The following is an 11,403-nucleotide window of genomic DNA, read 5'->3' as shown; positions in this document are numbered from 1 at the left end:
AGCCATGGAGGCTTGTGTGCTCTCCTGCTCCCTTTGATCCTCATTGGGATTACCTTCCTTTGGGCTTGGAGGATCACCCCCTTAAGGAGCAACCACTCTCCTTGGACACCTGGCTCCCCTCCCCTCCGGGACCTCAGCGTATCCCCAACTATCCTCCTTAGCTCGCTGAAGTTTGCCCTTCTAAAGTCTAGGGCTGCTGCCTTACTGCATGCCCTTGCCACCTTGCGCTGGATGATGAATTCCAGCAGGTGATGATTGCTGTCACCCAGGTGGTCTAGCACCCGCAGCCCCCTCACCAGGTCATCACCCATGGCCAGCACTAGGTCCAACAAGGTGTATAGGGTCCTAGCGTGTGTGTTTTTTTCTTGTCTGATCAGAGAATGATCTGATTAGGCCTACTCAGCATATTATACTTGGTGTTGCCAGATTACTTTGGAATTCATTGAGAATCTTGTGTTGTTTGTGGTTTTCTTAAAGTCTCAGCTACTTGTATAAGAATCTCAACTTTCATTTCACACATGCACAAACCAAGTTTCTACCCCTTAGTGCCTGTGGAAAAAAATCTTGTGGGACCTGACTGTACTCTGAAAACTTAAACTGGAGGGTAATAAAAATAAATCTCACACATATATTTTAGTCAATTTTGGCATTTTAGAGAGTCCAACTTGTGGTTTTTTAACACTTAAAGCTGCTGTTATTGTGAACTAAAGCTAGGAGTTCATATATATGTTCATGTTAAACACAGTTTTGACAAAAAAATACCCAGATGCGTAACTTTTCATTCACAGAGGGCTCATCTGTATGTTCTATTAATGCAGTGTGATAAACTCTGGAGCAGTTTGTGCTGGAGTACACTGTTTCCAGGCACAGTATCTACACATGCGTCTGGGACAGCAGCACATTTTGTTGGGGCGAAATAGTCTCAGGTTGGCAGCAGGTTTGGATGGTGGTGCTGGGGCTGGCTGCAGCACAACAGTGCCAAAACTGCACAGCTCGGTGGCTGACTGCCTCCCCACCCCCAAGCCTGCTACCAGCCAGGGGCTGCTCCACCCTGGCTCAAAGTGTGGCTGTCTGTCAGTGTCCATATGTGCATTATGGCAGAGTCATTTACTGCAGTGTCCTGATGATTTACCACACTGTCCCTGAAGATACTATCTTATGGTGGAGTTGATTTACTGTGCCCTAATACTGGTGCACATGTAGATTGTGACGCTTTATTGTGGAACTAATTAGTTTAATCTGCAGCAAAGCACACATGTGGAGAGAGGTAGCTGGCCACATTAGTCAGAAGTCAGAAAAAAGGGTAGAGATGTACCTTATAGCCTAACTGAATCAGAAATGCATAAGCTTCTGTGCTAAAGAAGTAACTTCATCAGATGCTATGAAAGGGTATGAAGCTCTGATTCAGTTAATCTACAAAGTGCCTCTACTCTGCTTTCTGTCTCATATGTATTTCCAGTGTTGACTTGCATGTATCTAGGCATTTGTAATTTATCAAGGGTATACACAAAAGAGCATGTCCACTTGGCATTGTTCTGTCAAACCCTTACTTCTGAGTTTACTGTTCTGCTTCACACTTTTTTGGTGCTGTTCTGTTGTTCTCACCTAGCAGACTGACAAAAGGGTTTCTGCATCATGTGAAGTGCTGGAAATCATTTTTTTCCACCCAGTAAAAAAAAAGTCCCTTCCGACCCTAGAAACTATGAAACTATGAAAAAGGGAAACTATTTTAAAAGTTGGAGTGGAGGAGGAAAATCTCAATGGTACCCACTTTCCAATGGTACCAAAAAGTCATAGGCAAAATTGCTCCAATTAATCACATATATTTTCTTATTTGTTAAATATGGCAGATCTAGAACTCACATGGTCCTATTGTAAAATAGCCATAGATGTTGTTCCTACAGTCCTGGATTATGTCTAACGCCATAGTTTACAGCACATTTATCAAATCTCAGCTCTCAGAAATATAGTTATGATGTTAGCAGTAGTCCATTTCCTACCCCTTTTATTTTATAGCAGTGGAGTATGCTTGGCATATGCTTGCAATAGTGAGAGGTTTTGCCCTTCTGGAAAGTATGACTATGGTTTTGAGTTATTCTGAGTTGAATTAATTCATATCTCCTCATTAAAGATGAATATTATGTGCTAGAACATGTCTAGACAACCAAGAGATCAGGAACTGGGGAAACTATTACAACGTGAGCTATGGTTTTAATTTTCATTAAAACAACATTCCTTTGCATGCAATTCTGTCATCTTTCTAATTATAGTACTAAAAGGTACATGTGGCATATAAAACCATTTTTATGCCTTTTTCCTCACTACTCAGCAGCTTTTACTGTCTGCAGCAGTAATGGAAAAGCATTGAAGCCAACCTAACCGACATAGTTTACAGTAATAAAAAAGGGCCTGGGGGGAGAGAACATAAACACTGGTGAGGCTGTAAAAATATTAACACTTTAAAATGGTAATTGGGTAGAAAATGCACATAAAAAGGAACAGGCACTTTTCCTAGAAAGTTTAGCCATCATTAAAATTATTATCAGCCAGCCTCGGTTTCCTTCAGATCAGACTGTAATGAAAAACATTTGCATAGTGGGACTGTTAGAGAATATACTGCCTTTTTAGAGAATCTAGAATATAGTAGCAGACCATACCTGATACTTCAAGACTGCTGCAAGGAACCAGTTTTTAACTGCACTTTTAAATTTTCACTGCCATTTTTAAAAAAATTGCTTAGTTAGAATATTTCCTGGCAAAACTCTCATGGACTTCAGAGAGGACAGGTTTCAAGTCCTATACTGATTCTGTGGCTGTTAAGTCTTAAATTTATGGAGAAACAGAAATAAATGCTTCAGAGCAGGTGCACGAAGCCATGAATAATGTGCTTTTATTTTAACATATTTCTGGTTTAGTCTTAGATTAGCAATCTGAGTGCTTGTTGTTTAGCATTAAAGAATATAGGGTCCTAGCATGTGGGTTAAGATTAGCATGTATGCTATACCATTGTTTTTCCAGAGAAGCAAAGGAAGTGGGACTCTCACTCTTGTATTCTAGCCCAGTAGCAAAAGCATTGGTTGACTTCAGGGTGTCAAGAAAAGGTCTTAAACCCACCCAACATACCTGCAAGTCTTGATGTCTTTCTTTTCCAGGATGTTTTCTGATTCCACATTTTTTCCTAAAGTTTGAACTTTAAGTTTGATATCCAGTCCAAATACATGCAAGGCTGCCAGCTTCTCCCTGCATCTTCTGAGCCAAGGAGATACTTTACAAAAAAATGCCTGTCACAACCTAATGAATATTGGTTAAAGATTTAAGTAGTAATGCATTAATTCTGTTACAGGAGGCATGCTCAGGGCCAAGTCTCAAGTTGACCTGCCTGCCTGTCTATGGGGCAGTCCACCCAGTCTCTCCTGCCATGACTTTGTTGTAAAACTGGTGGTAAATGAAGGGGGCTGCCCATTACATGCCCCAATGCCAGGGGACACAATCTATGGCTTCGTACCATCCCTACACCATGGCCCATGACTCACAGATGGCATCCAGTATGTCACTATGCTCCTGGCCTAAAGCCAGGTCAGCTTAGTCCTTTGTCAGGTCTCCTTCACTCACATACTCATACCGTCCCCCTCTCACTGGGGCCTCTTGCACTTCACCCTCTCTTACAGGGTATGTTGCTCGCTACACAATACTGTGCCTCCTGCACTCTGCCCTGCTCCCTTGAGCAGCCCCGTAGGCCATCGGGCTTATCCGAGTCACACCTTGGCTGTTGCCATGCAGTCTCTTGGGCCTCTCCTGTGACCCTCACCTGGATAGTGGCCAGCCGATTCACTGAATGGAGGGCTAGCTCACCTTCACTGGGCTTCTTGCACACAACAACTTGATCTTATGGGGGTTGGCCCATGTGCTGCCCTTCTGCCCCTACTCAGCACAACCTCTTGGGCTGCCCTTGAAGTATAGGGAGTAGGAACAGAATTAAAACAAATAATTGATTTGGGACAAAGCACTCATCTCAAAACCTGTTGCATCTTCTCTGAAACATTTACTCCTGAGAATCTTAACAAAGGGATTTTTTTGTAGCAGAGGCCTGCTAAATATTTAAAGCAGTGATGTTTCCTGTACACAGCATACATAGATACTCTGTACTCTCCTTTGGCAGCTGTAAATTGAATCACTACTAAGTGGATTACTTTGTTGCTGCGTTAATTTTAAATAGTAGTATATTATAAAGCACTTCAAAGAGCCATTCCATTTTAAATATGTAGTAGGCCTCAGATACAAAAAAGTTGTTCCCATGTGTTGTGATACATGCAAGAAGCAATTTCCCACCCCCCCACTCATGCTATGAAGACAAAAGTTCTTCTGAAACATTAACTTAGTTTTCAAGTTCCAGAAAGTGGGGATTTTTCAGGATCTAGCCAGCTGGTGAAAACAGCTGCTGTTGTTATTGGGTAGGTGTTTTTAGCCCAAATTTTGTGTTTCTGGACAGCAGTTTCTGAACTGCTTTAAAGCCCATCTTTGTAACATAGGATTCTGCATTAGGGTGTGTAGGATAAGATATCGGTCCAATATGTGGGTACCTGCATGAATATGGCACCAGTAACAGATTAAAATTGTAAATGTTGGTGGGTAATGTTAATTAACTGATTGCAATATGAAAACTTCCCCCTTAACAATACTTGCTTCAAGTGACAGCCAGTAGTTTTCTGGCCCTTGTGACATTCTCCCTCTTCCCCTCTGTTCGAATGGCCATCTGCAGAAAGTTTAGCTGGTCACATGCTCGGTTGTGGCAGCTTCATGCTGTGGCACTCATTGAAGCAGCTGGATGCCTCTGCACACAAGGTCTGTCCACATGAGAGAGCAGCTGAAAAAAGTATTTAGGAGAGAGGGGTAGGGGAAGGGGCTAGGGGAAATAGGAGAGGAGAACAAGTTTGAGGGAGGTACAGATGTAGGTCAGGGGCAGCAGAAGAAACAAACAGTAGCATTGCAAGGGAAGTGCCAAGTTCAGAAACAATGAAAAAAGGTCATCCATGAAAAAGGGTGGGCAAGGGTAGCAGGAAAATACAGACTTCTTGCTTTAAGCAGAAGGCAAGCTATGATAAAGGAACTTTTAAGAATAAGTTACCTACAGAATCCCAGTAAAAATCACAACTTCACAATATCTGAATATCAATAATTGATCTTAAACTTTGTCTTATGCAACAAAAGATTATTTTTCATCTGCACTGGGTTCTCTCCAAACTTAAAAATTAAATGTATTGCTGATAGATACATGTTGGAAATGTGATGCATTATAACAAATTTTGGTTATATTCTATTATCAATTCTTTTTAGGGGAAAAAAACCTTATAGCTAGAGTTAAAATGATTTTATACACAGCACTGATGTATCTGGCAAATATGTATGTCCTTGGGTATAGCCAAGGAATTCAAATCAAATCCTTCCCAAATTGAATTCTTACAGCAGGCCTTATTAGTAATATGCAGGATTAGATTGCTGCATTTGAAAAGTAGAACATCTCCAAAGGTTGAAATCTGGTACAATGAGGTGGTGCAGCTGACATCTATGGAGAGAGTGATGTTTAGCAGACTTCACTGTTTCAGCAAGTTTGGTACAAGTCGGAAGGAATTCTTGAGATATTTTGGTAACTACATTGTTGCTTATTGCACACTTCTCTTTTCTTTTCTATCTTCTATCTTCTTTTCCTCCTTTTTCTTGTTATTACTTATTTGTGATACAGTTGAGTTTCTACATATACAGTTTTTGAATTTTTATATTGTATTTAAAAACCAGTAAAAATTAAAAGAGTAAATCACCTGTCCAGTGGGAATCTGGATAAGTGGCTTAATTCAGGAACAAATAAAAAAATAAAGGTTTCAATGTGGCTCTTACTGAAGGATAAGATGATAGAGATGGCAAGATACAAAGAGAATTGGAGCTATAAAAATGTGTAACTTCAAAACTGTATAGTGATGTTCCATCAATCTAAAAACAACATTTCTCCTGTGAGTAGATAGTGGTAGGTGGTAGGACTGACTACGTGAGATCTGACTAATATGCCTTAGCGCATAAAGAATGTAGAAGAAACAAGATAGCTTGTTTGGTGGTTTAGCCATGAACACACTTGCAGAAGCATCTGAAGAGAAAGAACTGACCAGAATGTGCCTAGCTGCTGTTGTATAAAATCCTGGCAGGTGAAAGGGAGATGCTGGTAACTGGGGAAGCCACAAAATCTCAACCATTCTATTTAACTTCAACCCTATCAGTCACATAGAAGCACAGTATAAAAACAAGCACTTGCACACACTTGGATGAAAAATGCTGGAACAAAAGAATTAAGCTGTAAAAGCATCATGGCTAAGTCTGGAAGCCCTGACTCAGTTATGGAAGTCACTTCAAAGAAGTCTTACATTTAGATAATCCAAGGATTATATACCCTATGGATTAAATTCCAGCATGATAGAAAATCGCTGATTTTAAAGAGCTGGGTGTGGAGTCTACACTGTGATTCATGAAACGGTTTAAAAGCCATTTGACGTAGCAAAAATGCCTAGCTAAATGGGCAATAATGCTCATCACACAGTGGGCATATCTACACATGCACTTCAGTGTGTAGATTTTACAGCACATTAAAATGTCACATCAAAAACCATGCTAATGCTCAGTAAAAATATGTGCGCTTTTACTACTGTGCATTAGGGCAGCCTAACGTTCATTTATTTAGTACCTCACATTAGAGGTACTAAATTTAATGCACAATAGCAAAAACTCATTGATGAACTTGTAGACACGCCCAGTGTTGCTGAATGCTTCAATGCAGCAAAGATTGGGACTATCATGCTTAATTAGCAATCACCCTTCTAAATGATCATGGATGATCTTCACTAAAGTATCTTGCAGAATTGTTATTGGTAGATCCTCAGATGATATTATAACAGAAGGGAATCTCTGCTGTGAAGAGCTTGAGGGTGACTATAAGAAAAAGACATCTCAGAATCCTAAACCATAATCCAAAATTAGAAGTCAGAAGTTAAAATAAAAATTATAAAGCAGTATCTGACTGCCTATTTCTCTCAGAATCCAAATTAAACTCTACTCAGAAACAACTGATATCTTAGTAGCAGTCAGGTATTTTTATATACCTGTTTACTTGCAATGTTGTTAATTCTCTCTTACATATGACTTCAAAAAGTTGACTCCTTCAACCATTTAAGAGTAGATCCATCAATATTACTGCAGACTTTCAGACTGTTTGCTCCCTCTGGTGGACCATATAGAGGCCAGTCAGTGTATGCTGAGCTGTCTGATCTCCTTTGCCACAGGGATGGCATGATGGTGAGTTTGTAAGTCTCATTTTATGTTTGATTTTGTTGAAGTCTCCATAGCCCGATTGCAGTCGATTCGGGTTTACCCATGCGGCAGCCTTACGTTGGCGTTTAACCAGGAGGGTGTGAGGAATGTAGTTGTATGTAGTTGTGTAGTGGGGTGTGGTTGTTATTCCATTGTTCTTCCCACCTTTTCTGGGGCCATGATGACAGTATAGTGTCTCCTGCTTCCTGTATGATGTTTCTGGAGGATACTGGTAGGGGTGTTCTGCTTCTTAGATGTTTCTGCATTGGGTATTTTTCATTCATATCATAGTGGATGGTCTTCCTGTTGGACCTTGATTGCTAGGTCAAGCAGTACTTCAGACCTCTTGATGTTGTGATGGGGGATTCCTGCCAAGATGAACATGGTTTCCCGTTCCATGTATACCATGCAGCCACTTATTGTTCATAGTGCAGAATTCAGGGCACTGTCTAGTTTGTGGGTGTGAGCGCTCTTTGCCATATGGAGAGGCAGTATTCTGCTGGTGCATAAAAATGGCTAGCGTAGTTGTTCGCAAGGTAGAGAAGTCAGCTCCCTATGTACTGGCTAGTTTCTCAATGGCTACTGCCCTTGAGTTTACCTCAAACCTCAAGGGTTGATAATTAATAAATTAATAGCAGAAATCTCTTCAGTCTCAACAGATATAAAAAAAAAAAGCAAAACAACTACTCCCCCCACGTGCGCACACACACACACACGCACATACTGCCAGCCACCATCTCTCGTTGTTCTAGCTTCTAGCATTTATGGTTTGAAACCCTGATTCAGTGTGCTTTGGTACATGCTTATCTTGCTTATGTACAATGAATAGTCGCACTGAAGTTAGTGGGATTGCTTACATGTTTAAAAAGTTAACTCTGTCATGAACCACTTGGGGTCAGTTACTATTAAAAATTGCTTATGTAGATGGTACTTTTTGATGCATTGGACCTTTCAGGATCTGTGCTTTTGTGCGTGGTGCATGAGCGCTTTAATTTTTAATTTTTTTATTTTAGGAATTCAGTTAGAGTCTTCTTCAAATAGTTACTAGTGACCTAGTGCTATTTATTAAAGACATCTAGTAAAGTAAAAAACTCACATCTGTGGAGAATTGTATAATTTACAGTATATTTGTCTAAAGCATGTAAAATGGTATATGATTACTTTGCATTCTCCAGGCTAGAATATCAGCTGGTGTAAATTGGTTTATTTATAGAGAGACAGTATGGGGATCACACCAGCTGAGAATCTGGCCCCAGGTATGACTCTCTGGTCCTAGGTATACCCAGAACAAAGCAAAACACTCTCACAATATTCAGACTCAATTAAGATTAAAAGATTAAAAATTCATAACCCTCGCCCCCAAACAAAACAAAACATAGGTATGCAAGGATTTGAGGTTATAATGATATTTCGGGTAGAGAAACCATGAGGCTTGTTCTTTCAAAGCAACCCCATGACTCAAAGAAAGGAAGTCCAACCCAAGCTGGCCAACAGGAAAGAGAGATATTCAGTTCTTTCCTATAGTACAAGCTGTAGTTTATGTTATTGTTAAAAGAGTTGCAGTTAACCTTAGCAAATCCAGTCTTGTGAAGTAGTATTATACATTGTAGCATAGGTATTCTTCCACCTTTGAACTACTAATACAGTGCAAGAGGCTTTGGCTGAAGTCTCAGTGGTGTAAAAGATTATTGAAGGAGGTAGAATTTGTGGCCTGGTGTAAGAGGTAGGGGAAAAATTTAGTAAAGCCTTCTCCATTCCTTTAATAACCATCTGCACATGCTTACAGAAATCAGATATAATCCAGCAGCAATAACCAGCCATGAGAAATTATTGGAGAGCAACATAAAGCTAGCTAACCTGGAGTCAAAGTGAGTGTTGTAGTCTGAGGCAAAAGGGCTGCTACAAAATGTTTTTTCACCAACATTTCTCTATAGAACCTACTGTATTGTAGACTCTCTTCCTCCACTCTCCTTTCCATTTAAAAATGCTGCCAAAGCTAACAGCAGCAGATGAGCCCCTAAATCTGTTTGCCAGTATTAAGCCAGTTCTGCTGTTTGGGATGCTCAGAAGCAGAAAAAGAAGTAAATTAATTTTACTTGCTTCAGTAATACATTCTTACAACAAGGTAACCATCCTTGAAGGAGAAGAACTAACTTAGTAGAGCTTGCAACAATAAATACATGCCAGTGTACCACAGTGCTACTGTTAGGAACTGCAGCCAGCTGAAGTGGATGGTGCCAGTAGCTCATGCAACTCCTAGTGCCTAAGTAGAAGAAATGAAAGATTTTAGAAGTTTCCTTAAATTCTTCAGATACAGCACCAGGAATTGCTGATTTCTATTAATTGGTCATAGCAAGTCAAGCATCTTAATTTTTTTTCCTCTAGGAGTGCATCATTGATGAAGACTGTGAGACAGGAAAATATTGCCAATTCTCCAGTTTTGAGTATAAGTGTCAGCCTTGTAAAGCCCAACATACAGTAAGTATGGAATATTGTTTGGTCTCTAAGAGTGGTCAGTTGTGCTATGACAGTTTCTAAGGTCAATAAACCACAGCTATTATGGTCCAGCTATGTGGAGCATCTATCCGTAGAATTATTGGGCATTCGTACACATGCTTTCACTGCAGTGCTGGGTGCTGTGGCACATGCATTTGTATAAATGGCAGAATGCACGTCAGTGTGGAGAAAATGGTGATGGCTTCCTTTTGAACTAAAATACATCGGAGATGTTTTAGTTCCAAAGCATGTTTTGCCACTTATACAACTGCACGAGACAGTTTTATATTGAGGCTGCTCCGACACACTGGATCTCCGGTGCGTCGCAGCGCAAAAAAGTATGTGTATAAATGCCCATTGTTTTCCTTTCTCTTCCTGTTCTTCCATTTTTAAGTAGAAAGGATTCTGTTCTCTGGTGTGTTGGAGCCCAATCTGACTTCTGTTTACCACTGAGAGAGTCCAGTTAGGTACCTTGCAGAACAGTTATTGTTATGGGCGAAGTGCAAGTTACAATGGGCTTCCTGCTGCCTTGATGCAGTATGTATTTCCTGTATGCATATATTAGTATTGTTAACATAACTTCCTTCTGCATAGGTGACAAGTGTTCAAATCTGGCAACTTTGAATTTAGTAGTGATCTTTGTCTTTTAACTAAAGGATCAATTTCCTTACATAGTAGTTGCAGTAGATTATTTTCTAGTGGTGACAAGTAGGGGATGCTTCCCTACAGTGAGGTTCCCAGTAAAGAGCAGTTTTCACAGATGACTCTTTAGCTAAATGTCCAAATGTATCTTTTCATTTCTATTTCATTGCTAGGCCAGTATGAAACTAATGGCGTGATCAAAAAATTTGCCAATTATAAAGTCTAAAAGTTTTATCTGTTAATTAGTATAATTGGCATACACCCCAAAAACTGCTTTGAAACTATGGTCTTGCAAAGATTTGCATTAGATTTAATACATTTTTTTTCTGACTCCAGTAAGAGTGCTCACAGCTTAAAGATAAGCACATTGGCCAGGGACAGACATTCAAAAAGCCTGAGCCTGAATTGATTCAGTCTCTGGAGATCAATTTAATCTGGCTACTCTGAACCAGTGAGTAACTGTATGGACATCCCCTCTGGACTAAGGAAATGCAGGCACATGTCTGCAGTGGCTCAGGTCAGAAACTGGGGAATACTTGAGGGGGACACTTTCCTTCCACAGTGCTGAGTTGAGGGGTGGGTTTGGCCAGGCCCCAGCAGGATGCTCTAATTATGGAGGGGTGTTCTCCCCATTTCCCCCCGCTCCTGACCAGCAAGGGAGCCAGCAGGGAGTTGATAACAGAGCATGTAGTTACACAGTAGGGAGTTACACAGGGAGTTGTTAGCATTTATCAGTTCAAACCAAACAAAAGCCTTTCCGATTAGTACAAGCTGTTCTTAAACAACTTTTTCCAAGGAAGAAGTGAAAGGACATTACCAGCTATCTGTTGATCAGCTCCAAAGAGCCTGTCCTGTCTGCCTTTGTCTCGTCTCCTGCAGCATGGACCGTAGCCAGCATGTGGTCTGCTAGCTAAT

General features: G+C 40.5%; 1 protein-coding gene across 2 annotated transcripts in view; it reads left to right on the top strand.

Annotated features, from left to right (window-relative positions):
• The window catches only part of DKK3 (dickkopf WNT signaling pathway inhibitor 3), a 45,749-nt gene that overhangs the window by 28,038 nt on the left and 6,308 nt on the right, over nucleotides 1-11,403 (top strand). For both annotated transcript variants that reach the window (XM_019552185.1, XM_019552184.1), the window contains exon 4: nucleotides 9,736-9,828. In XM_019552185.1, coding sequence (XP_019407730.1) covers nucleotides 9,736-9,828 — 93 coding nt within the window. The remainder of the gene's footprint in view (nucleotides 1-9,735; nucleotides 9,829-11,403) is intronic.

The sequence above is a fragment of the Crocodylus porosus genome, unplaced genomic scaffold (genome assembly GCF_001723895.1).
Source record: "Crocodylus porosus isolate Cpor-Errol unplaced genomic scaffold, CroPor_comp1, whole genome shotgun sequence".
Lineage (NCBI taxonomy): Eukaryota > Metazoa > Chordata > Crocodylia > Crocodylidae > Crocodylus > Crocodylus porosus.
This window is presented reverse-complemented; position numbering and strand designations above follow the sequence as displayed.